Source organism: Sardina pilchardus, chromosome 16 (genome assembly GCF_963854185.1).
Source record: "Sardina pilchardus chromosome 16, fSarPil1.1, whole genome shotgun sequence".
Classification (NCBI taxonomy): domain Eukaryota; kingdom Metazoa; phylum Chordata; class Actinopteri; order Clupeiformes; family Clupeidae; genus Sardina; species Sardina pilchardus.
In genome coordinates, this window is record NC_085009.1 from 127,685 (window position 1) to 154,241 (window position 26,557).

The 26,557-nt window shown below is 43.9% G+C and overlaps 1 protein-coding gene and 2 long non-coding RNA genes across 3 annotated transcripts in view; 2 read left to right on the forward strand and 1 right to left on the reverse strand.

The window, feature by feature from the left end:
* LOC134060204 (voltage-gated potassium channel subunit beta-3-like) overlaps positions 1 to 26,557 on the reverse strand; it is a 143,698-nt gene that overhangs the window by 82,529 nt on the left and 34,612 nt on the right. Inside the window, exons 8-9 of the mRNA XM_062516834.1 lie at positions 16,065 to 16,151; positions 15,803 to 15,888 (exon numbers count right to left, since the gene is read on the reverse strand). Coding sequence (XP_062372818.1) covers positions 15,803 to 15,888; positions 16,065 to 16,151 — 173 coding nt within the window. The remainder of the gene's footprint in view (positions 1 to 15,802; positions 15,889 to 16,064; positions 16,152 to 26,557) is intronic.
* On the forward strand, positions 3,359 to 4,418 carry LOC134060206 (uncharacterized). The gene is made up of 4 exons (XR_009935142.1): positions 3,359 to 3,603; positions 3,699 to 3,756; positions 3,843 to 3,936; positions 4,095 to 4,418. It is a non-coding gene; the product is annotated as an uncharacterized LOC134060206 (long non-coding RNA).
* Positions 10,355 to 11,463, forward strand: LOC134060205 (uncharacterized). Its single transcript, XR_009935141.1, has 4 exons — positions 10,355 to 10,648; positions 10,744 to 10,801; positions 10,888 to 10,981; positions 11,140 to 11,463. It is a non-coding gene; the product is annotated as an uncharacterized LOC134060205 (long non-coding RNA).

Consider the following 26,557-nt stretch of genomic DNA (forward strand, 5'->3'; position numbering starts at 1 on the left):
GTTAAGCTCAATTTCACACCGGAATTCTTCTTTAAACCTCATACTGATAATGCACTATTCCCACACTCTCTTCATTGTATATTGCATCCTGCGTCTTGTCTGTGCCTGTTGGGGCGTCCACGACCATGGTAAACCTTGACAAGGACAACAAGGCCACCCATAGCATTTATTCATTTGTAAATGTACATACTGTATTTATTCCTCTATTTTCATACATCACTTACTGCCCTTATTCTTTTTTACTGTTTTGTTATGTTATGCTATTATTGAGAGTTGTACTTGAGTGCAAAGATGAACCGGAGTCAAATTCCTTGTTTGTTACGCAAACCTGGCCAATAAAGCTGATTCTGATTCTGATTTTATTCCGAATAACCATTTTCATGCGGAACAAGTGTTTACATGGTCTTTTTAAAAACTGAAAGAATTTTTATGCAGAATTAAAGCGCTCATGTAAACACAGCAAGTGAGGAGCAGGAGTTAGCATTTACTTTAGTCCTAATTTGCTGTGCAAACAGTCATTTCAGAGTCTCTGATGGCACGAAATGCGCGCTGGCTGCGTTTTGACGGGTGCAATGTGAGGCTAGTGCAATAATTTAAACATGGAAACAGTGTCATCATAGATTGCTTTCAGGGGCTTCTGGGAAATGCGTGAAGTTGCCTTAATCTATTTAGAGAGTGAATAAACTTGTGAAACAGAGAAGTACAGTATCGTCATGTCATGGATATCAACTGTATTCTAACAACTAGAAAAGCATTCAGAGATCGCAAACCTCTGCCTGTATTGCTCTTTCTTAGTTGTCATAAATTTGAACCTAAACTATTCAGATCGCCACCACGTGGCCATACAATGCCATTACATCGGCACGCGAAAAACATGACCGTCTCCTGAATCCAGACGGTGATACGGAGAATTTCAGACCTTCCCTGAAAATTTAATCGAATTCCATCCTCTTACTTTTTGAGGTATCTTGCTAACAAACAGACGAACAAACAGACAGACAAACCCCAATGAAAATATAACCTCCTTGGCGGAGGTAACTATTTAAATTGTAACTAATGGAAAACAGTTACTCATAATTTGTATTCTGAATGCGTAACGCCGATACATGTATTCCGTTATTCCTCTGCACTAACACTAACACTGCATGCACATATATACACACACACATAAACACACACACAAACACACACACACACACACACACACACACACACACACAGATGCATGTGACGCCCCAGCTCTACTGTGCTGGGTTCGCCTCTTTCTCCCTTTGCTGGCTGTGGTTGTACAACCTGTTCTGTTCCTGTCTTCCTGTAGGGGGAGCTGTGGAGGTCCTACTGGACTAATTGGAGTTCTAATCAGGGCTCTGATATACAGTGGGTACGGGTTGAGAATGCACCTTCTCCCGCGGGACTCCCGAAGAGATCCCGCAGGCTGTCAAGCCGAATTTTTTCGAGGCTAAGGCAATGTACCCAAACAACCACCAGGTGGCAGAAAGTTTCATCCCGCATTTCAGCTGCATTTAATGATGAAGACCGCATATCCGTCAATAGTCGACTCCTTAATCTCATTTAATCATTAAAATGAAGGTGATGACTGGCAAAATTAATCAAACGACGTTTCAATAAACCATTGTTGAAATTGACAGTTGAAATGGTTATAGAAAATCGCCTACAGCCTAACGCCGACACAGCTGATTCTTTGATTGATTCTAAGCTGTTTTGATGTAGGGGTGGGTAAACTGGCGCACTACAAACATGCTACCAATCAAATGTAATATTAGTAGGACTAGCCTACTTAGACACTTTAGTCATAGCTAGAAGTGCTTGCTTGTGGTGGCGCTCCTGTCCGCTGCTTCTCCCGAATTGTGTGGCAAATTTGTCAGCAATCAGCTTGGTATCCGCTGTTCATTCCGACATATCCCCACTCGGCGGTAGGCCTAGGCCTATTTAACTTTTTTTTTTCAAACAACGTGCCATTCCGACATGAGGTCATTAATAGGCTATTAATGTCATAACTATTAGCCTATCATTAGGCTTACTATGCATGGCTGTAGGCAGCCATGAGGCCACTGAGATCTGGACCTCATCGGTTTTGAGAGCTAGAAATACATGTGTTTGCTAAATATCGGTTGTTGTGCATGTTGCTTTCGCGACTCGAGGAAGTGAAAGCAGTTCTGTAAAGACATTGCAAGTTTTCATGGAGATCATCTGCGCCGCGCCGCGCAGCTGTAGCTGATTGTGAAAGCCGATTGGAAATACATAAGTTTAGAGCGAACGTTTCAACTATGTTTGCCATGGTAGACAAAGACACTCAAATAAAACAATAGCCTAAAAAATAACTGCATGCGTAATGGACACGGCTCTATATCCTAAATAATTTTCGAGGTTCGCCATTTGGTAATATGACCTATTCTTACTGACAATAATTTAGATTGAGCACAACTAAAGTTGCACGAAGGCAAAATACAGTCCTAAAAGCCTATTCTATATAGCCTGGCCAATATTGTAGATGTGCAAAAGCAGCATTTGCGTGCGTGCTTGCCGGTGAGGTGTAGCCTACAAAAATGAGCATAACATCTGATTATTAAAGTATGGCTATAGGGTATAGGCTAGAGAAGAGTTGGTTTAAAATTCAAGTGTAATAAAAAAGTTTGTGCACATCCCCGGTCAAGGTGCAGAACAAGAGTAGGCTAAATCATAAAAAATGGAAAAAGGTTCGCACACTTGAAATCCTTCTTTTTTGATTTGATTTGATTTTCTTTATCACAAAGGAATGACGTTTCGACCGTGTGGTCTTCTTCAGATTAAAATTCAAGTACGTGCGCTATTTAACCCCTCGAGACCGACTGCAGTCTGCTGACACAGCCAGACGACTCTCCCAACCCATTCATTCGTTTTGGCCGATATAACCCATTCATTCGTTTTGTGCGATAGATTCCTGCATGCTGCATTACCGTGACCCTTAGCCTACCTTGTGGATGATTTTTTCTCATTGGAATACAGCAGGACAGGATGCCTTTTATCTAGGCTAACAAACGCAAAAGCTGAGATTGTTGGAAGGACTAGGCTACTCAACAAACTTGTTTTTCGTTTCTGGGAGATCTCGCTATCGTTTTGGATTGTCGGATTTTTGTACTTATTGTTTGGACTTATGGACAATGAACTTTGAGGGGTGGTTGTTAGTGCTTTACAAAGCTTTGTGTTAATAAGTGTCGGTCCTCCTATCCTTCAGCTCACTGCGCGATGCAGTTGCGCATAGTGGCCACGAAGTCATTAACTGTTTACGACACAATACATGATATTTGTGTTTTTCGTTTCTTAGATTTAATGCATGTGTAATGGGTAGGACGGAGACGATTAGAATTGCACCTTGATTGGATCAGGTGGGTGCCACTTGGCGCTGCCCAGTTAAATATAGCCGTGTCTTCCGGTGTCTTGATTAGTGCCTTTCGTTACTTGGCTGTAGCCTACACAGGAGCTCTTTTGTTGTGCGAGTGAACCCTGGCTTGGTGCCTGTGATCCTTCACTGGAGTGTGTGTTTGTGTCCAAACTTCGCCTGACAAACTTTTTGGCTGTGGGCCCGTGTGTTTCAACAAAAACGTAAGTTCCCTGCTTTTACGTATGTGCAACCTGTCCGCACTTTAGCCATAGGCAGTTGCCCTTATGAGTCACGTTTATTTGCATTTTGTTCACAGTGGCCACCTAGAGTGAGAGGTCGTTACGAGTCAATTGCGTGTTTGTTGTGCAGTGGATGTAAGTTCATGGATTCCTTTCTCCCTCACGTTTGGTTGTTTGTTTATTGCGGAGTGCTTACGATTGGATACTGTTTTGTATTGTAGTTTTGCCTGTGAACGTATTGTAAAAGCGGGTCCACGACGTGACCGAAAACCACAATAGTTTTCCGGCTCAGCACGGCGGCCTGCGTTTCTCCAGGTTGGTAACGTATGCTACTTTAGCTTCTCGCCCTGTTCATTGATCATAGCCAATAGTAGACCATTGCAGCTGGGAGTAATTTAATCAGTTCGCTGGCAAACAGCTTTAGTCTGCTATGTCTGTATTTTTATGACATTATGGCCATGTTTTTCTTGCAGGAGAACCATCATCCGCTGCCTTAGCCACTGTTTTTCCTGTGCTTTGATTTTAGTAGCTTTTGTGTGAGCGTGTGGCTTAGCCACCTTGTTGCCTAGAGGGGCTGTCCTTACTGTTCAATGTTTGTATGTCTATTGTATGTGCTATTTATTTAGGCCATTGGGTCAGTGCAATATTCTGGGAGGGGGGGACAATAATCTTGTGTGGCCATTGGCTTGCTGAGAGTGATTTCCACCGATTTGTGTGTGGCTGATGTGCTGTTTATCGAGTGTTTGCTTACTCGTCATTTCTGAAGTTTACCGTGTGCTATTCATCCAAACACCTTTTGCTGTGACCTTTATTGCCCTCCACCGTGAATTTGTTGCCCTGAAGGCCTACTGTCTGTCGTATTGTGTATGTTGTTTAAAATACAATAAACATTGTCTTTATTTTTGATAATACTCCAGTCCCTCTCTCTCTCCATTTTTATTTCTCTTTATTGGGAAAGCCTGCTGGTCATCTTGGGGGTTAACATCCAAATTCAGGTTTAAACCCGTAATTTACTCAACACTCCCCCCTAGGGGTTACATTTGGCGTAGTCGGGGCAGGATTGATTGGGACTGGTGTAAGAATCATTTTTGTGTATGTCGTGTATGCGTGTTTGCTTGTTTTTGTTTTGAGTGTGAAGGTGGTACAGGAAAAACAGTGGTTGAGGATTGTGCATGGACAGTAACACTGCTGCAAGTGAAGTAATTTGTATCTAAAAACAAACAAATTAATAATACTAATAATCACAACCTTTTTTTTTCTTCCCTCTCTGGTCTTGCCCTGTTTACAATGTCTCAGGAATTGGAGGAACAGGTCGGGCAGCTAACGGAGCAGCTTAGGCAGTTGCAAGCTGACAATGAAAGGCTACGACAGGGAAATTTAGCACCTACTCGGGAGGTAGAACAGGGATTAAGGTATGTTTATGTCCCTCGAGAACGTAAATACCCTAGGTTTGCTGGTAGTTCGGAGGCCCCTCCAGTAGAAGAATGGATTGAGGAGGTCCGTCGATGTTTACAGGTTAGGCACATGTCCACTAGCGAGCAAGCACATTTTGTATATGATCTCTTGGACGGGGAAGCAAAGTTAGAAATTAAACTTCGCCCAAATGCAGAACGAGCTGAGCCGGAACAGATTTTCTCCATTTTGACCGAGACTTTTGGTTGTAGCCATTCCTATATTGACGCTCAACAGAAATTTTTCCAATGCCGCCAACGGGAGGGAGAAACGTTGCGTGAATTTTCACACTCACTAATGTCGTTGATGGAGGTTGTTAAACGTAAACATAAAAATGCCATTGCTAAACCTGACTCTGTCCTCCGTGACCAGTTCGTGGAAAATGTTAGGGATAAAATGCTGCGCAGAGAGTTAAGACAATATATCCGCCTTAATCCTGAGTCCTCGTTTTTGGATTTGCGTCGTGAGGCATTTCGATGGGCTGAGGATGGAGAGGGGGCCCGTCCTGTTCGTGCAAGGGCTTTTTCGTGTGATGCTAGTCCAGGGTTAGCGGGAGAATGGCAGGCAGAAGCCCAGGCCGTGGTAGCAACACCAAAAGATGATCTGACTGAGCTTAAAGACTGCCTACGCAGGCAACAGGCCCAATTGGATACCATCCTCCAACATTTGTCCTCTGGCCCTGGGCCATCTAATTTATCGAATAGGCCAGCTAATTCTCAGAGGCGATTCCGTTTTGACGCAGATGGCCGACCTATTTGTTTACGGTGTGAACAGGTAGGCCACATGGCGAGAGACTGCCAGGTTGGTTCACGACAGGCGTCACGTAGTGGGTTTATGTCCAGGCCGGCGGTAGGGAATGGGCGGGGTGGCTCCGTTAGTGGGCAGCAGGGAAACTAGCACCCTCTAGTGCATGGAGTCAAGCACTAGAAGGGGGTTTGATCGGCTCAAATTCATTTAGATCTACTTTGCCATGCCCTTCTACATTGATAGGCGAGTGTCCTGTGGCAGATGTTCGAATGGGAGGTGTCACTGTTACCTGCCTTATAGATACTGGTTCTATGGTATCCACCATCACAGAGTCGTTTTTTAATAAGCACTTCCGCGTCCTGGGGCATGACCGGTTACGTTCCTGTGGTTGGCTACAGTTAAAAGCGGCCAACGGGTTAGACATTCCATACCGAGGGTACTTTGAGTTGGATGTAGAAGTCTTGGGAAGAGTGCTTCCTTCTGTAGGTGTCTTGGTGGTTCAAGACCCACTGGGCTCTGCACCCAAAGCGAAGAAGGAGTCTGTCCCAGGGTTGATTGGGATGAATGTCCTCCGTTGTTGCCTGCGGGAATTCTTCTGCCAAGACGGTACCCGTCTATTTACTTCTACCACACAGACAGTCCCAACTGTTTGGGAACATGCTTTATTAGCGTGCCAACGCCTCGAGGACCTCTCCACTTCCGGTGTTCTGGGCAGGGTTTTGACTGCTCCTGGGTCTTCCACCTGTGTCCCAGCTGGCTCTTTAAAGCTTGTGCCCGCTACCTGTAGACAGGGACTCGGCCCATTGATTTCTTCTGTGCTTTTGGAACCAGTAGGGACAGGGTGGCAGTTGCCACCAGACTTACTTATTCCAACCTCGCTGCTTCCTGTCAGAGATGGCACCGTGGACGTGCCGGTGGTGAACGTGGGTACTGAAGATCGGTGGGTAAAACCTCGCACCCTGTTGGGGGAAATACACCTGATTGCAGCATGTTCTGCTAGTAAGTCCTTCTGCTTTCAGGAAGAAAATGACGTTCAAGGCCCCATCGCACTTATCCGATCAGTGGAGGTTACTACAGCACCCTTAGTTGAGTTTGCAGACCTTTCTTGGCCTAATCTGACTGAACCTGAGCAAGGCGAAGCCAAGTCTCTACTTCAAAAGTATAGTGACACGTTTAGCTGCAGTGAAGGGCCTTTGGGTTGTACCGATTTACTGGAGCATGAGATTCCGTTGATTGATGATACACCAGTGCGGCAACGCTATAGGCGACTTCCACCATCCCAGTACGATGTAGTGAAGACGCACATCCAAGAATTGCTAGAGCAGGGAGTTGTGAAACAGAGTTGTAGTCCTTACTCCTCGCCCATCGTAGTTGTGGAAAAGAAAGATGGATCCATTCGCCTTTGTGTCGATTACCGACAATTAAACGCAAAGACTAGGAAAGATGCTTTTCCTCTGCCGAGGATTGAGGAGTCTTTGGATGCCCTCACAGGCGCATCTCTCTTTTCCACGCTTGATCTAGCGAGCGGTTATAATCAGGTGTCAGTTGCTGAGAAGGACCGCGCTAAGACCGCCTTTTGCACGCCGTTTGGTCTATTTGAGTTCCAAAGAATGCCTTTCGGATTATGTAATGCGCCTGGGACTTTTCAGCGATTAATGGAAAGAATATTCGGTGATCAGCGTTTTCACTCCCTCCTCCTGTACTTGGATGATGTGGTGGTCTTCTCATCCACGTTCAAACAACACCTAGAACGCCTGGAGTTGGTGTTTAGTCGTCTGCGCGATCACGGACTCAAGCTCAAATTAAAAAAATGCCACTTTTTTCAGCCTGAAGTAAAGTTCCTGGGTCATGTTGTCTCAGCTTCTGGGGTCTCTACAGACCCTGATAAGGTCAAGGCAGTCAGAGAGTGGGACACTCCATCTACAGTGACAGAGTTAAGATCATTTTTGGGCTTTGCATCATACTATCGGCGTTTTGTGGAGGGGTTTGCGAGGTATGCAGCCCCTCTTCATAAATTGGTCGCCAAACTGCAGCCAAACCCTAAGAGGAGTAGGACAGGCAGTAACACCAACCTGCGGGACCACTGGGATTGGGGCTGCGATCAAGCTTTTAAAACTCTAAAACAGAAACTGATAAGCGCACCCGTATTGAGCTATGCTGACTTCAGCAAACCGTTTGTGCTTGAAGTAGATGCGAGTGGGCTTGGGCTTGGCGCAGTTCTATCCCAGGGACTGGATGGGGGGCAGCGTCGTCCAGTCGCTTATGCAAGTAGAGGCTTGCGCCCGACTGAGCGAAATATGAATAATTATTCAGCCATGAAACTTGAACTGTTAGCGCTCAAGTGGGCAGTAACAGACAAGTTTCGAGATTATCTGCTTGGCGCCAAATTTACTGTCCTGACTGATAACAACCCACTTTGCTACTTACGAACAGCTAAATTAGGTGCCGTCGAACAACGCTGGGCTGCGCAACTAGCTCTCTTCGACTTCACCATCGAATATCGTCCTGGTGCATGTAATAAGAACGCGGATGCCTTATCGCGTCTGCCAAAGCCGCCAGTTCCAGCATCCATGGAAGAGGTAGCTTCAGGTATCTCTGTACCAGTTGAGATCAAGAGTGTAGTCGCGTCTCCATCGATTGATGTGCAGGCCATAGATGCTTGTCCAACGAGGACCAGGGCCAACCTCCAACTTTTGCAGGCCGAGGATCCTGTCCTAAAGGCCTTCCTAGTATATTGGAAGAGGGGTAGTCCCCCTACAGCCTTGGAAAGGGCTCATGAGTCTCCTGCGGTCGTAGAGCTTGTTCGTCAATGGGCAGATTTAGTTGTTCGTGAAGGCGTCTTGTACCGGAAAACACATGCCCCTGGTAGCACTACGGAAGTCTTGCAGTTATTACTGCCTCAGAGCCTGATGGCAGAGGTGCTCACGGCTCTGCACGACAGCCACGGCCACCAGGGGGCAGAACGCACAACTAGCCTTGTTCGTCAACGTTGTTATTGGCCTTTAATGCGTAAAGACGTTGATCGTTGGTGTCGCGAATGTCGGCGGTGTATGGTAGCCAAGGCAACCCAGCCAAAATTGAGGACCTTTATGGGTAGCCTATTGGCGTCGAGGCCCCTGGAAATAGTAGCCATTGACTTTTCCACATTAGAGAAATCCAGTGATGGAAAGGAGAATCTTTTGGTCGTCACAGATGTGTTCTCCAAATTCGCACAAGCATATCCTACAGTAGATCAGAAGTCGGCAACAGTAGCTCGAGTCTTGACGGAACAGTGGTTTTACACTTATGGCCCGCAACGCATCCATACAGATCAGGGGCGTAACTTTGAAGGTGAGCTTTTTCAACATCTGTGCAGAGTCTATGGAATCCGTAAATCCCGTTCTAGTCCTTACCACCCAGAGGGTAATGGGCAGTGCGAGAGATTTAATCGCACCCTGCACGACTTGCTCCGCACTTTACCCCCTGATAAGAAGAAGCGGTGGCCCTACCATCTGCCAAAAGTCCTGTTTGCTTATAACACCACAGCCCACCAGTCTACGGGGTTTTCCCCGTATGAACTGATGTTTGGACGTAAACCCACCCTTCCGCTTGATTCCTTGTTGGGTATAAGTGACCATCCCTCAGACTTGACCACTGTGGAGTGGGTCCGAGAACACCAGGAACACCTTTCGGCAATCTATAGCCAGGCCCGAACCCAGTTAGAGGCAGCAGCTCAACAACGAGCCAAGAACCAGTCGGTCCCCTTGCCCATCTTGCCTCCGGGTACATTAGTGTACCGCCGCAGTCACCCGCATGGCCGCCATAAGATCAGTGACCGCTGGGAAAATGTGGTGTATGAGATTGTTGGGTGTCTTGATGAGGTTGGCACACTTTATAGCATTAAGCCGAGAGGTCAGTCAGGTCCCGCAAAGAACATCAACCGAAAGGAACTGCGTCCCCTCCCAACTGATCCAGACCCACCCCATCTCTTGTCTGTGGTTGAAATGCCTAGTGTAAGCCCGGCGGGCTCCGCAGTAGATGATGTCTATGACCTTATGGGTGACTTTAATGGCAGTATGGATGATGATGATGGCTCGGGGGTATTAGTGGCTTTTGATACCCCTCCAGTAAGTGGACTAACACCACTTACCCCTTCTGATCTCTCGGTGCAGCAGCCAGTTGCTCTAGAACAGACGGGCCCGAACACACCAGTACAGAGTCCGACAGTGACCCTTCCCGCTAGTAGACTAACACCATCTACTACTTCCGACGTTACAACGCAGCAGCCAGTCGTTCTAGACCAGCTGGGCCCTACCACCTCTGAACAGAGTCCAACAGCTGATTTTTTAGATTCTGAGGTTGAGTCATTAACATCTGCCAATAGTTTGGCTCTAAGAAAATCTGTTAGAAGAAATGCAGGGCACCACTCTAATCCCCATAACCTTCCTTGTACGACTGTTGGGCAACCCTTGGTGGCTCCTGCAGAGGGCGATCTGACTATCCACTCACATAGTGCTGTGTTCAGGCCATGGGTTTGACCCTTGTCCTAGTCACCGGGACGGTGACATTCAAGGAGGGGTGAATGTAATGGGTAGGACGGAGACGATTAGAATTGCACCTTGATTGGATCAGGTGGGTGCCACTTGGCGCTGCCCAGTTAAATATAGCCGTGTCTTCCGGTGTCTTGATTAGTGCCTTTCGTTACTTGGCTGTAGCCTACACAGGAGCTCTTTTGTTGTGCGAGTGAACCCTGGCTTGGTGCCTGTGATCCTTCACTGGAGTGTGTGTTTGTGTCCAAACTTCGCCTGACAAACTTTTTGGCTGTGGGCCCGTGTGTTTCAACAAAAACGTAAGTTCCCTGCTTTTACGTATGTGCAACCTGTCCGCACTTTAGCCATAGGCAGTTGCCCTTATGAGTCACGTTTATTTGCATTTTGTTCACAGTGGCCACCTAGAGTGAGAGGTCGTTACGAGTCAATTGCGTGTTTGTTGTGCAGTGGATGTAAGTTCATGGATTCCTTTCTCCCTCACGTTTGGTTGTTTGTTTATTGCGGAGTGCTTACGATTGGATACTGTTTTGTATTGTAGTTTTGCCTGTGAACGTATTGTAAAAGCGGGTCCACGACGTGACCGAAAACCACAATAGTTTTCCGGCTCAGCACGGCGGCCTGCGTTTCTCCAGGTTGGTAACGTATGCTACTTTAGCTTCTCGCCCTGTTCATTGATCATAGCCAATAGTAGACCATTGCAGCTGGGAGTAATTTAATCAGTTCGCTGGCAAACAGCTTTAGTCTGCTATGTCTGTATTTTTATGACATTATGGCCATGTTTTTCTTGCAGGAGAACCATCATCCGCTGCCTTAGCCACTGTTTTTCCTGTGCTTTGATTTTAGTAGCTTTTGTGTGAGCGTGTGGCTTAGCCACCTTGTTGCCTAGAGGGGCTGTCCTTACTGTTCAATGTTTGTATGTCTATTGTATGTGCTATTTATTTAGGCCATTGGGTCAGTGCAATATTCTGGGAGGGGGGGACAATAATCTTGTGTGGCCATTGGCTTGCTGAGAGTGATTTCCACCGATTTGTGTGTGGCTGATGTGCTGTTTATCGAGTGTTTGCTTACTCGTCATTTCTGAAGTTTACCGTGTGCTATTCATCCAAACACCTTTTGCTGTGACCTTTATTGCCCTCCACCGTGAATTTGTTGCCCTGAAGGCCTACTGTCTGTCGTATTGTGTATGTTGTTTAAAATACAATAAACATTGTCTTTATTTTTGATAATACTCCAGTCCCTCTCTCTCTCCATTTTTATTTCTCTTTATTGGGAAAGCCTGCTGGTCATCTTGGGGGTTAACATCCAAATTCAGGTTTAAACCCGTAATTTACTCAACACTCCCCCCTAGGGGTTACACATGTTTGACATGTAAACAGGCCTTCAGTCCGTTAACTTAAGGCCTTCTTTTGCATGGGGTTGCTCGCATCCGCCCGTAACTATTATGTGCGTAGTGGCTGTATACTCTTGATTATAATAAGAGGCAAATTGTTACAGGACAACTTAAACTGACTTCCCCAATGCCTCCCCGCAGCACATTACATTTTAATATAGGCTAATATAGGATGAACAAAGTCTATGGACTTGCTATATTAAATCCAGTAGCCTAATAATTAGGCTATGTGCCAGGTCCAATTTCGCAAGTGATGTAGTAGGCTACGTTTAAACATCGACAAACATCTGTGAGACTACCCATTTCATGAAGAGCAATTGTCTTGTGCGATCATTCCCCCTCCCCCACACTTGTCTAACCAGTTCACTAGACATTATAGCCTACCTATATAAGGCATTGAGGACAATTGCCTCCCTCCCCCCTCTCTCTCGACAGACACTTCCTGACACTAGGGCTCGGGATCATGACATCAAAACTTCGCGGGCACAGCCACATTGGCAGCTTCACTCCTTAGTTTACTATGGATTACTATGGATTTACTCCCGCCTTTTAGTGTGTTCCTGTTACTTAGTTTTTGCCTTCTTGGTCGTATGTTGCTGTGTAGTGGGGTGTAACAGTGCAACCCACGATCGCAAGAGGAAAAGAATAAATCGCTACCATATTTCTGCTTTTGTCTTGTGCATCTGAATGAATGGATATTCAGTGTGCTACCAAATGGCGGCGATATTCCTAGAATGCAAGGCGTGTGCCCGAGCCCTATTATGTAAATGTAAAAATGTGTGTGTGTGTGTGTGCGTGTGTGTGTTTTTTGTGTGCGCTGAACCACGAATTCACATATTAACTTTTCTTTTCAGCAGACATCGCAATCATAAAAAAATCGCAAAACTTTTAAATAAAATAATGCCTTTTGTCTTAACCCTCTAACCGCCCAAGGCGCCGTACGGCGACAAGCAACATCACTGATTAAAACAGACGGTAGATCCGAGTAGGGTGACAAATCGCCTTTGTACTCTCCACCACTAGTTGGCAGACATCCAGAGCTTCGATTCAAGCCCAAATTCGAGTAAAAAGGTTTTCAGGAAGTGCCTGTATTACTCTCGAGAAAAGAAAAAAAAGACGCATTTCCTGTTTATAACGCGGAAGTGAAATGCGCGATCGCTATGCACAAATTGAAGCAGAAAAACGGCAAATGTTAAAAAACAAAGTCGTGTGTTATGAAGTCTTGGGTCTGCCATTCACCTACTCTGATTCTGAAGGAGAATATCTGCCTTTTGGAGATTATGATCGGTCGTTCATTGGCAGTGACAGACAAGATGCGTCTGTGAATGGAGGTGGGTCTTTGCGTGTGTACGTCAATGTTTACCTGCAGCAATGTTGACCAAAGGGTTCAAATAAGCATGGTGTGCTTGGTGCCAGTGATAATCATGATGATAGTGTCTGTAATTGACATGGTACAGACAGCAGGTCTAGTAAAAATAGGGCTCTGAAGAACTACAAAGTCATCCGCGATAGGAACTGATTTGACCAGGCTACTTTATTATATAATAACATAGGGATTGTGCTAATACTAATAGTTTACTATTGTTGGTTTACATGTGGCTGTGGTCCTGTTTGTTTGTTATGTTGGAGAAATTACAAAAATCAAAGTAAAACTGCTCAAATGTGTTCAACAATCAGTATTTACTGAAATGTGCATAATTTGACGCTATTGCCATCCTGTGACGTCATAATATGCAAATTAGATGAGTAAATTTACTCCCTTTATAAACTTTAGTTCATACTCAATGATTTTCACATTTACAGTAGGACTTTATCTCTGACCACTTTCAAGCCATGGCCTTTTGAATTTTTTATGCAAAAATCCAAAAAAACCCGGGCGGTTAGAGGGTTAATGGGTTCCGGAGAGGTTCGTGGAGTAGGTTTTGAACCCCGGTCGCTGACGTGTGATACAGATGCCTTAACCAGTTACGCCACAGTTCGAGTGTCATTATCTTCGCACTTAACCAACAAATATAAAGGATTCAGTCAGTCGAGTTCATTTATTCGCGGCATGCACTTGAAACGCGGATCAAAAGTTCTGACATGTTAAACTGACGTTAGTCATTAATTCACCACATAATAAAATGCTGTTATATTGACGCACAGTAGCCCACGGTAGTCTATGTCTATCTCTGAATCAACATGAACATGCATAACGAGATCCATATAGTTCTAAGTTGCTAGAAACTTCTTTTGCGGGGCTAGGCCTACTAGTCGATGGTTACAATGAATCACCCTCACTGCCCTATCGCATATCTGACCATCCATTGTTACAATGTTACAAAATGCGCGATCTTCTCCATGCATGTAGCCTACGGTTATAAGTAAAGTGACATGATAGGCTAGCCTGGAAAACCAGCGCCAACTGCTGGACGGCAAAATGTTTTGCCTGCATTTGGGTCTGGCCTCGGACCACTGTACATTTTGAAAACACTGCCCTGAATCTGGCAGATGGCAACTAAACCAATCACAACGCAGAGATGTGTTTTGAATCAACGCGGGCGAGGCAGAGGGCTCTGGGGCAGGGTTTTGAGGGAGCGTTGGCCTATAGGCACAGACACGGTTTGAAAGACAACGGGTTGTGCTCATCAACAATGTTCCGTTGTATCCATTCATCGAGGCCAGACTAAATTAGACATTCAATCCATTTAGGCTGGTTTATCAGGCTAATGATAGGCATGTATTAAAGATATTTCTGTTAAATACATTTTATTTTCAGTTGTCAAAAGTGGTGGGGACAAAATCTGTGATAACAACTGGGTAAGTTACCCAGCGTCGCCGGTTAAAATGAACATGCCTCCGTTTTAAAATAGCCTATAGGCCTACACATTTCTAAGTATTCCTAGCATAAATGTAGCCTAAATGTCCATCTTGTCCATCTCTTTCGTCTTCGCCTTGACAATAATAGCCTATTCACGGAAATGCGGTCTTGTAACCGTAATGAATTAATGAATTAATCTAAGGTTGCCTATCGAGTCTTTCAGGTTGAATTGAAGGCTTCTAAAACCATTTTCATTAATTTCAACAATGGTTTATTGAAACGTCGTTTGATTATAATTTCGCCAGTCATCACCCTCATTTTAATGATTAAATGAGACGGATTAAATGAGACGGATATGCGGAGCATTTCTCTCCCTCTCCATTGACCAAAACGTTGCTCTGGCATCTCTGCTGGACTGACTGAGTTATAGGCTACGTCGAGTGAGAGAGCCAGCTGTGAGGTAGGCTGTAAAACATTCGAAAACTCTGAAACTGCAATCTGACATGCCGAGCGTGATGTCTCTTTTCTCCGCTCGTCACCAGCGCGGTGTCTTCGGGTTTTTCCGTGTTTTCCGGTATGAGCCGAACCTTCATTTTATTAGGGCGGTCTTATGTTGCCCCCTTGCGGGTGCAAAGTCCCGATGCTTCGGGATTCCCGATGTGCGGGAAAGAAAGGAGCATTCTCAACCCGTACCATCTGTAAGGCAGTGTTCTCCACTTGGTTCTCCCTCTGGCACAGCACGCACGAACTCGCTCTAGGCAGAGCTGATTGCAGCTTTACTATTTACCTTTCTACACTACATATCCACATGCTAATCTACACTACATTTTGCTTTTGCCTTCCACATACTGACATTGTAAATATCTTAGTTAATAAATATACTTTTGTTTAAATATACTTTGGTGTGGTCTCCCTCCTTCATGTCGTGCTCGCTACGAGCCAAGTGGACACGACATGCACATACACATAAATACACAGACACATAAATGCATGCATGCACGCGCACACACACACACACACAAATTCTTACATAAACACGCCCATACACACACACAAACACCATTAGTAACTTTTCCAGTCATTAGAATAGGTTACTGAATTTGAATTAGAAATAGAGTGAGGGAGAGTGTTACAGCAGAGCGAGAGAAACACAGAGGAGGTAGAGGGAAGTTTGAGAGAGGGATATGTTAAGGAATTGGTGAGAGAGGTAACCAATAGTGACAGGGAAAAATAAAACAGCTACGCAAAGAGCAAAAATCTCACCATTATTTCCATGGCGCTCCATCTCGATGTTCCCCAGTACATGGCCATTCCCTGATTTATCACAAATGTCATTGCCCTAACCACCTCTGCAACAAAAAACACACACACGCACACGCACACGCATATTTGAATTATGTAACAGTAAACACACACACAAAGAAAATTGCTGACACCACAACTCATATTCTTCCAACGTCTGCAGTTACACTCATAAACACAGACAAACACATAAACACACACAAACATGTAAACACAGACTGACCCTCCATTGGGGTGTTGACATCAGTACGATTGGCAAAGACGATGTCCACATAATCAAGCTGTAGTCGGGAAAGAGAGCCGCGCAAACCTGCAACATGCACATATGCACACACACACACACACACACACACACACACACAGACAAACACACACACACAAATACATTCATATATACACTAACAAACTAAAATACATATTTTTATTTCAATCACAGCAGGCTGGTATATTTATTGAACTTTCAGCCCTGAAAATAGTTGTCCCCTCAAATAAAATATGTGCCCCTTAACCTTTAAAACCTTTATTTGTCTGTCGGGTCACGGGTAGCCTACACTAGCGATTACGCCGCTCCGTCCAACATGCCAACTTTGTTTTTGTGTGTGTTAATCTATGTTATTTTATTATTTGTTAATTTTTGTTTGGTGTCTGTCTTTGTATGTCTTGGTGTCACGGGTACGCTGGCGATTACGCCACTCCGTCCGGCATTTTTTGTCTTGTGTCTTGTTGTTTTGTAAATTTGTTTGTTCATTGTTGCCACGGGTACGCTGGCGACTACGCCACTCCGTTCGGCACTGTCTATGTCTTTGTGAAGCGCTTTGGGTTGTACGCTGTACGCTCGACAAGTCATTGCTGTCTTGGTGAATAATAATAATAAAAACTATTTTCGATTGGATATTTCCTGTTGCATGTGGGCGAACCTGGCAACCTCTCTACTAGGTGCTAGGTGACGCGCCCGCCATCTACAGTAGAGCGGTCGGGGTTTAGAGGATGGAAGCTGTTACCAGTTCTGCTGCTACTGCAGCAGCCAGTGTTCCCAAAATTATAACATTTGGATTTAAAGACTATTCAACTCAACAAAAGAAACGATTCGCCGAGTGCAAGGTGTGCAGCGCAAAAATATCCGACACATCCAGCACCACGTCAAATTGTATCCGCCATTTCCGACTACACAAAGAAAAGTAAGAAAATGTCTCGAGCTAATTTCACGTTATTTTTAGTCTAACGTTAGCTGGCAGCTAACATCCCATCTCCATCATTAAAACGTGATAAGAGCTTACTGTTTGCATCACATTAAGTTTTATCATGTTGACTTAGTTTCACATTGATCCCGCCTATCAAATAACAGACAATTTGACTGAAATACGGTAGCCTATCTGAAATTGCAAGATTGATTTACTTGGCAGATCAGGTCTAGCTAGCGCTAGCAATGTCGCCACAGTAGTTCGTACAGTCTGTCGCCTCTGGTTTGGCGCCGTATAGCACTTCCTGCAGGATGATTGAGTGATACGAGGTCCAATAGACTTCCTCGCCCCGTTATATCCGAGCATTGTGGCGAATACTATGGGTGATTTAGTCTAGTAGGACACGTCCCTTGTTTTGCTAACGTAGCCAGTAACCGTATTCCGTACACTATAGGTTCGCGAAACCGTAACAGTAGTTCGTACAGTGTTGTTTTGTACAATTTAAACACACATTTTACACCTTATAACGTGTTTTCACGTTGTTTAATGTCGGTCAATTAAGTAGTTAAAGGAACACTTCACCGGTTTTTCATATTAAACTATGTTATCCGCTTAAGTAAGACGAGTTGATACATACCTCTCGCGTCTCAATGCGTGCACTCAAGCGCCCTGGCGGGCGGCGCCACTGGGTTAGCACTTAGCTTAGCCCAATGTATTCCTTAGGATCCAAACAGATGAACAGTTAGAAGCGACCAAACTCCTGCACGTTTTCCCTATTTAAATAAAGCTACATGAGTAGTTACACGACCAAGTATGGCGACACAAAATAAAACGTGGTGCTTTTCTAAGCGGATAAAAAGAATAACTATCATTTGTGGTGGAAGCACTTGGGAGCACTTCGACTCGGCGCAGTAATATCATCACTCCTGATTTTTTTTCTCCCTCTCCCTCTCCCTCTCACTTCCGCTCCCGCTTCCGTCAACAGAACCAACATGAGCTGCACCAGAAGAAGTAGTTCGAGCAGAGTTGACGAAGTTAAGATATTTGTGAACAATCATGGTAACGTGCATTGTAAAGGGCTGCGATAACAAGCCCTTGTTTGTGATTTCCAACTCACCACAAACGTCGGAAAGCTTGGTTAGCTGCTTTGGATCACCGGTGGATATTCTGAAGGACTGGCGTGTTTGCTCCGAACATTTCACAGGAGGACTATACATCCACAGGATTACGCCTAAATGATGTGGCTACACCGACAATAGGCCTACTAAAATCACGAGCAAGTGGATCATCACCCAACCCTGTAAGTATTTTGTATGGTATTTGGTTGTCCTGGAATTGGCAATAACATAACGTTAGCTTATCCAATTTGAGTGGAGTTCAACCCGGTAAACACGACTAACTTCTGCGAATCAGTGCGCTTCTGACACAGGCAATAAGGAGTGACTGTCGATGTACATGAGGACCTAGCTCAGAAATAAAAAATGAAGTATACGCCAAAGCTCGTAACGTTAGTGTCACCAAATCTAATAGACGAATGTTTGGGGGAGGGTATTTCTGTCTCAGGTGAAACACTGACGCCAGGTCTACTATGCCTTGACTGACAATGTTAGGGGGAGGGGTATTTTTGTCGCAGGTGAAACACTGAAAGAGCAGGCTACTGTCTATTTATGTAATCCCCTTTCTTCTTACTCTGAAGAATGTAAAAAATAATATTTTATGATTATGTTGGTGTTTTTATTTGCTTTTGAAAAAAGTATTATTGGGATTGTAATTTATGTCATAATTGTGTCAATTATTATACAGGCGGAGTTGAGTGGCATTCAAGATCTGCCAGAACAAGAGGAAACCTTTTTTGTCGGTGTACCTCATTCAACCCCCCAGAAGCACAGAGCTGAAGAGTCTACTGCTGCATTCAAAGTGCCCTTGTCTGTACAGCTAACCAGTCCTTCACAGTCAAGCAGACCAGCTTTTGCCCTGGCTCCCAGATGGACAATGCAATCCGTAAGCTAAAGAATCTTCATGTTTTATACAGAGTTAAAGGAGCCGTATGTAGGATTTTGGCCAAAACGAGTACTGCAATTACTTTCAAAATATTGTAGAGCGGTGAATCGCCTCCCCCTCCCCTCTGAGTCACGGTTGCCAGCTAGCTGCAGCAGGAACGTAGGCTGCTTTCAATGGCAAGTTTTCCTCAGCATAATGACAGAGAAACGAACTCACTCTGATAATGCATTGCTAACGTTAGCAATGACTATAGCTGTTTTTATTTCCCAAACAATTCCGTAGCCTACCTTTTCAATTCAATGACCCACCCCTCCATATGGTCAACATAACGTTACTTTGCACGAACTTGCATAATTTGTTCAACTGTCATGAATAGGCCTAGGCTATTTAAAATGTCAATTTACAGTAGCCTACAAGTAAGTTAGCCAAACTGATGAATCTTTACCTGTCCAGGAGCAAATTAACAACACTGACGTCTGTCTTCAAATTCTTCTCCGTTTTCAGCCGTCTCAATCTCCTAAATCCTTGTTTTATTTAGACGTATGTCGGATTCATAACAAGGTCTTTTAGGTTCCATAACGGTAGACATATTTTATCCAACACGTTTGTAGCTGCAGCTGTCTATGGTGGTAACTAGCATAGCTGGCAACCCGGATGGCGAAATACTACTGACTTCGTGATTCGTAGATAAGTGTAGGGCGGCGCATCAAACCAAAACACAACATAACAACATCAACATCAGTTGAGGGCTGCAACTTCACTTTTAAATGAAAATATCTTGGCCGGACTACTGTTGTCAGTGATATAAGTATTTGAAATTAGCATGATTTCTAAATGTCTAGTGACATATCAGGGCCATTTTATGATTAATTGAAATACATTTCCTACATACGGCTCCTTTAATGTATGATTGCAATATGACCTACATTTATTTGAAATCTGTTTCATGTCTAGGACACTGCATCTTCATCCACAATGACAAGAAAAAGTCTTGTATTTGAGGTGAGTGGCCAACTTCTATGTTTGCTATCAGAATCAGCTTTATTGGCCAGGTCTGCATAACAAACGATGAATTTGACTCAGGTTAATCTTTGCACTCGAGTACAACACTCAACAATAACAACATAACAAACAGCAAAAAAGAGTAAGGGCAATAAGTAATGTATAAGAGTAAAGGAATAAATACAGTATGCTCAAGATCTACTGGATGTACAGTAGCACTGGTGTGCAATACCAAGGCATATTTTTTATTTTGATTTGTCTACAACAGGAACCACACCACATTGACACCACTGCGATGGATATGAGTGCCACATCAGGGTTTGATGTCAGCATGACCTCGGAGCCTGCTGTCGATCCGGCAGACACCAGCTTTGTGCCATGCTCAAGCCCCTCCACCACCACCACAAGAAGTTCCTCAAGCATCTCTGGACAACCAGGAGGATGGAAGGAGAGGAAGTGGGTTGTGAATGAGTCCAAACTCATGGAACTCTTTCAAAAATGTACAATCTGTGGTGCTGAAATGTGTGAACTCAACCGACAACTCGACTATAACACAGTTCGGCAGCAGAATTAATATAAATTGGAAATGCAGCAATGGCCATAAGGGACAATGGGAGTGGTATGGCCGAAAATAACCTGCTCGCAGCAGCTGCCACTCTCTTCACTGGCTCAACATACACAGACATAGCTGACTGGGCTGGACTTTTCAACCTGCAGTTGCCCCAGCAGGTCACTTTCTACAACATACAGGCAAGCTACCTGCTCCCAGTGATTGAGGAATCATACACAGAGCAGGAGAATGTAGTCAAAGCAGGATTGATTTGCCAAAATGAAGACGGTGAAGGAGTGCAGTTATGTGGAGATGGCAGGAGTGACAGCCCCGGACACTCCAGCAAATACAACACCTATTCTTTCATGGATGACTCTACCAAACAGATTGTGTCGTTTGAGCTGATGCAGGTAAATTGATCAATTATTTCCACAAATCTATGGTCAATTCTCTAACATGTTTTTAGATGTCATCATCCATAGAAGGTGTATAGTGCCGTCATGTTTCACAGATTTCCAACTCACCACAAACGGTGGAAAGCTTGGTTAGCTGCTTTGAACATGGATCTAACAACACCGGTGCATATTTTGAAGAACTGGCGTGTTTGCTCCTAGCATTTCACACAGGAGGAATATTCCCTAACATGTTTTAAGATGTCATCCTCCATACCTTTGTGCTCTCTAGGTTTCCGAGGCCTCCAGTTCTGTTGCAATGGAACCGTTGGCCTTCAGGAAAGGACTGGATAAGATCCTAGATGAGGGCATTGATGTCAAAGTGGTCACCACAGACCGGCATCCCTCCATACAAAAAATTATGAGAGAACAATATCCTCATATCATTCATCAGTTTGATCTGTGGCATGTCGCCAAAGGTTAGTCTACTGTTGACTAAGCTGTTTAGCTAGAGAACAATACTTCATCTCCATTATTGTCTGTTACCAGTGTTTCACACAGGACTTTGTCTGTAGAATGTGTGCGGTACACTCCTGCTGATTTGATTACAATTTCATGTCCATGTTTCTAGAGCTAAATATACCTAAATTGGTACTGAGGAAAGAATAAGAGAAAAACACAAGTGTGTATGTAATAGATATGGCTGAAATGGTGCGCCACCATAGTCTACGCTATGAATGGGATTACCCATTGTAATTATTTTCTCTTATTTTACAGGATTGAAAAAAAAACTGGTTGCAGCATCCAAAAGAAAGGAGTGCAAGGATCTTGCTCCATGGATCAGGAGTATCAGCAACCACATATGGTGGAGCTGTTGCACCGCCAAAGGAGATGCAAAGGTACCCTAGCATACAGAAATGGCTCATCACAAAGTGATATTCTATGTTATTATACATCAAATGCTATATGCTCAAATGTACAGCAAACTTTTGGTCTTCAACATGGAAGACAACTATACTGTATTACAAATAGTTAAAAGTGTGCCTCTGCTCTTGTGTTGACAGGAGCTGCTCAGACGATGGATGTCTCTCCAACACCACATAACTGGGGTTCATCGCTGGGAAGAAAATGGAACAGAATAGATGTTTCCATAAAGACTTGTCGGCAGAGGAACAAAGAAGGAAAAGGTGGTTAAACGTGCATTCCCCTGCCTTCAAGGCCATCCAATCAATTATAATAGACACACATCTCCTAAAAGACCTTCAACAGATGACACTGTTCAAACACACAGGTATGTGTATCAAAGAGTTTGACATGCAGAATAGTAATATGGTTCAAATCATGTGTCTCATTGAGAATAGGTTCTGGGAAACTATGTTGCCATAAGTCTGTATGAAAGGAGGGAGTGGTTGCACCAGACCTGACCGATACTACTATGCACTCAATTCATGACACAGGGCTTAAAAAGAATACACAACTTTTCATGCTCTTGTTTTTCCATTGTAAAGCATTTTCTTTGGTTTTCTTATATTTTTCAGGACAACTTGAGGTGTTCCACAATGCCCTTTTGAAGTACTGTCCAAAGCGACTTCATTTTCAATACCCTCCAATGAAGGCACACACTATGCTAGCCATCATGGATCTCAATGAGAATCACTCCACAGGCAACAACAGCAGCAGGTGGGTACTAATGGAATACAAATTACTGTATGACACTGTTTTCCCTGCGCCTCTTGATGCGTCATCCATACATGATCTTCATGATCTTCACATAACCGATGGCACAGACTGACTTGTGTAATTTGTTTTAAAAAAAATGTTGCGTAAAAAACACCAATAGGCACAGTCCTAACACGTGAAATAATGTAATGAATATCTAAATGATACATTTACTATACCTCCAGCATGTTGGTTCATACCATTTTTGCTTTCAGGCCTCCCAAGACACGATATTGTCTTCCAAAAGCAGTCAAAGCAGTGGATTGCTAAACCAATCTATGAGAAGACAACTCAAAAATTCAGAGATGACCTTATGGACAGAGTGATCCAAAGAAGACTCGACCCCACAGTCAGATTAAAAGACCCATCATCACGTATCAAAGTACCTCACCTAGCTGCCAACATTGCATTACTACCAAAGCCCAGCAAAGAGGAGGTCATACAGTCACACACCTCAAGATTCAAAGGTCCATCGGCGACATTGTAACTCTGGTTTACTACTGCCATTGAAATACCACAGGAGGGGACTTGGACTTGCAAGTGTAGCGGGCACATGTCAGTTATTGCAGTAATATGAAGGCAATGTTTTTGTTTTATATTGTGAAATAAATTACGTATTTTCCCACTTTGTGACTTCACTTATGTTGGAACAAATCTCAAAATCGAGATAAAAGTATCACTCTGGATGTTGTATAAAAAAAGCTTTGAACCTACATCAAATGAAACTATATTTGATGTATATAAAATATATAGGAAACTGAAAATAGATAATGAAAACAATTTTTAATGATTGCAATAAAGAAAAATAAACAAGCAACATTGTGCAATTGTCCCACCGATGTCTGTGAAATATGTAAACATCACTCTGTGCCTAGCACATAATAGTTACAGTAGGTCTACATATCCATTGCCTCATGTACTTCTTGAAATCCAACATAGACTCCGGACTCAGAAGGATATTTTCGGTGTGGGTCGTTTCCTCCAATTGACTTTGTCGCGGTGAAAGAAAAAGTTGACGACTGCCGGGTGAATCATCACTGCAAACGCGCCGCTTGCCGCGACACAGGCGATTTGTCCAGGGTCTTCTGGATCCACATTCATATCCCCACCATCGATGGCAACACCTGGTCCCATTCCGAACAGCACAGGCTTTCAATTTCAGTAGGCATTTGTTCGCAACAGTCACACTTGCACCACCAATTGCTGTTTGCCCGTGTTCTTTCGCCAGTCCTCCTGTGAAATGTTCGGAGCAAACACGCCAGTCCTTCAGAATATCCACCGGTGATCCAAAGCAGCTAACCAAGCTTTGCGCCGTTTGTGGTGAGTTGGAAATCTGTGAAACATGACGGCACTATACACCTTCTGCTTGTTATCGCAGCCCTTTACAATGCACGTTACCATGATTGTTCACAAATATCTTAAAGGGATATTCCGCCATTTTTGGAAATACGCTCATTTTCCACCTCCCCTCGAGCAAAACAATCGATATTTACCTTGTTCCCGTTCATCCAGCCATTCTGTGAGTCTGGCGATACAACTTTTAGCTTCAGCCTAGCATAGATCACTGAATCGGATTAGACCATTAGCTTCTCGCCTGCTAGCTTCATGTTTAAAAGTGACTACGATTTCTGGTAATTTTCCCATTTAAAACGTGTCTCCTCTCAAGTTAGAAAGTGCAATAAGACCAACTGAAAATGAAACCTGGCGTTTTTCTAGGCTGATTTGACATGGAACTACACTCTCATCTGGCGTAATAATCAAGGCAACTTGCAAACGTACCATAGGCGCAGTGATATCGTACGCAGCATTTGAAAATAGTCCCCATAGACAACAAGCAGTAGTAGTGCCAGTAGCTGCAAGTTGCCTTGATTATTACGCCAGATGAGAGTGTAGTTCCATGTCAAATCAGCCTAGAAAAACGCCAGGTTTCATTTTCAGTTGGTCTTATTGCACTTTCTAACTTGAGAGGAGACACGTTTTAAATGGGAAAATTACCAGAAATCTTAGTCACTTTTAAACATGAAGCTAGCAGGCGAGAAGCTAATGGTCTAATCCGATTCAATGATCTATGCTAGGCTGAAGCTAAAAGTTGTATCGCCAGACTCACAGAATGGCTGGATGAACGGGAGCAATGTAAATATCGATTGTTTTGCTCGAGGGAAGGTGGAAAATGAGCGTATTTCCACAAATGGCGGAATATCCCTTTAACTTCGTCAACTCTGCTCGAACTACTTCTTCCTGTGCAGCTCACGTTGGTTCTGTTGACGGAAGCGGGAGCGGAAGTGAGAGGGAGAGGGAGAAAAAAAATCAGGAGTGATGATATTACTGCGCCGAGTCGAAGTGCTCCCAAGTGCTTCCGCCACAAATGATAGTTATTCTTTTTATCCGCTTAGAAAAGCACCACGTTTTATTTTGTGTCGCCATACTTGGTCGTGTAACTACTCGTGTAGCTTTATTTAAATAGGGAAAACGTGCAGGAGTTTGGTCGCTTCTAACTGTTCATCTGTTTGGATCCTAAGGAATACATTGGGCTAAGCTAAGTGCTAACCAAGTGGCGCCGCCCGCCAGGGCGCTTGACAGTGTTGGGAAAGTTCACTTTCTACATGAACTAGTTCAGTTTATCGTTCGCAAATGTTAAAATGAACTAGTTCAGTTCCTAGTTCATAATTCCAAATTATGAACGACGTTCACAGCTCCAAAAAATGAACTAGTTCAGTTCATTTTTTCAATATGTTGCGAACTATAGGCTACTCTTTCAAAAGTGTTGCCACAGCCAGCAAATACAGTAGCCTATTACATTAGTTTAACATGAAATAGCCATTTTCAGACAGGTTTTACGCACATTCTGCTATAATTGCGTGCCGCATTTCTGACGGTAGGCTAGCGGAAATTCAGACATGAAGCATGCAAAATGTATACGGCCTCCGTTTGTTCACATCTAATGTAGAATTTCCATCAATTGGGCTTTGGTTCGCTGGTCAGAAATGCGGCCGCGCTGTCAGAAGAGTGTAGTTTTTACACCAGGAGGATACCTTGTTGCATTAGCTACAGCGTGAGAGATGGAACTGTTCACTGACATAGGGCGCTTTAAAAGGTACACTACACGTAATACCTACTTCATAAATCATCAAGTGCGATTTTTTCCCGCGATTGCATGCATATAGGCCAGCTGTGGCGGCAACATTACGGAAACATAGGTCTTCAGCAGGAAAAATCCCGGTAGTAGGCCTATAGCCTACGGAAATATGAATTCAGACATAGAATCTGGCTAGACAAAGAAGCACGTAATGGTTGGGCAACAGTTTAGTGCTATTAACAGTGTGTTTTTGCCTGAACCTAACGAAATTAAAAAAAGAGTGAACGTGACGTTCACAGACACCAGAATGAACGCGTTCACAGTATCGTTCATCAGGCAGAAATACAGTTCGTTCAGTTCACGTTCACCAAAATTATGAACGAGTTAATGAACTTTCGTTCAATGAACGCGTTCAGGCACAACACTGGCGCTTGAGTGCACGCATTGAGACGCGAGAGGTATGTATCAACTCGTCTTACTTAAGCGGATAACATAGTTTAATATGAAAAACCGGTGAAGTGTTCCTTTAATAAAGCTGAAGTCATTTTGCAATGTAGACTATGTTTCCGTTTATTTGCAGTACCAGTGCCTTACATGACATAACCCGGTGTCCTTGTAATATGCAGGCAAGTCTATCTAGCACAGCTAGCTATTAAAATCAGTGAGTCCCATTCGCCCCCTGTCTTAAGTTTGTCACGCAACAAACCTAGATATTAATTTGTATTCATGTGTCTCCATGTCGTACTGGTGTTGTTCAACAGATTCTAAACGAAATACAGTTCCGTGGCTCTGTAA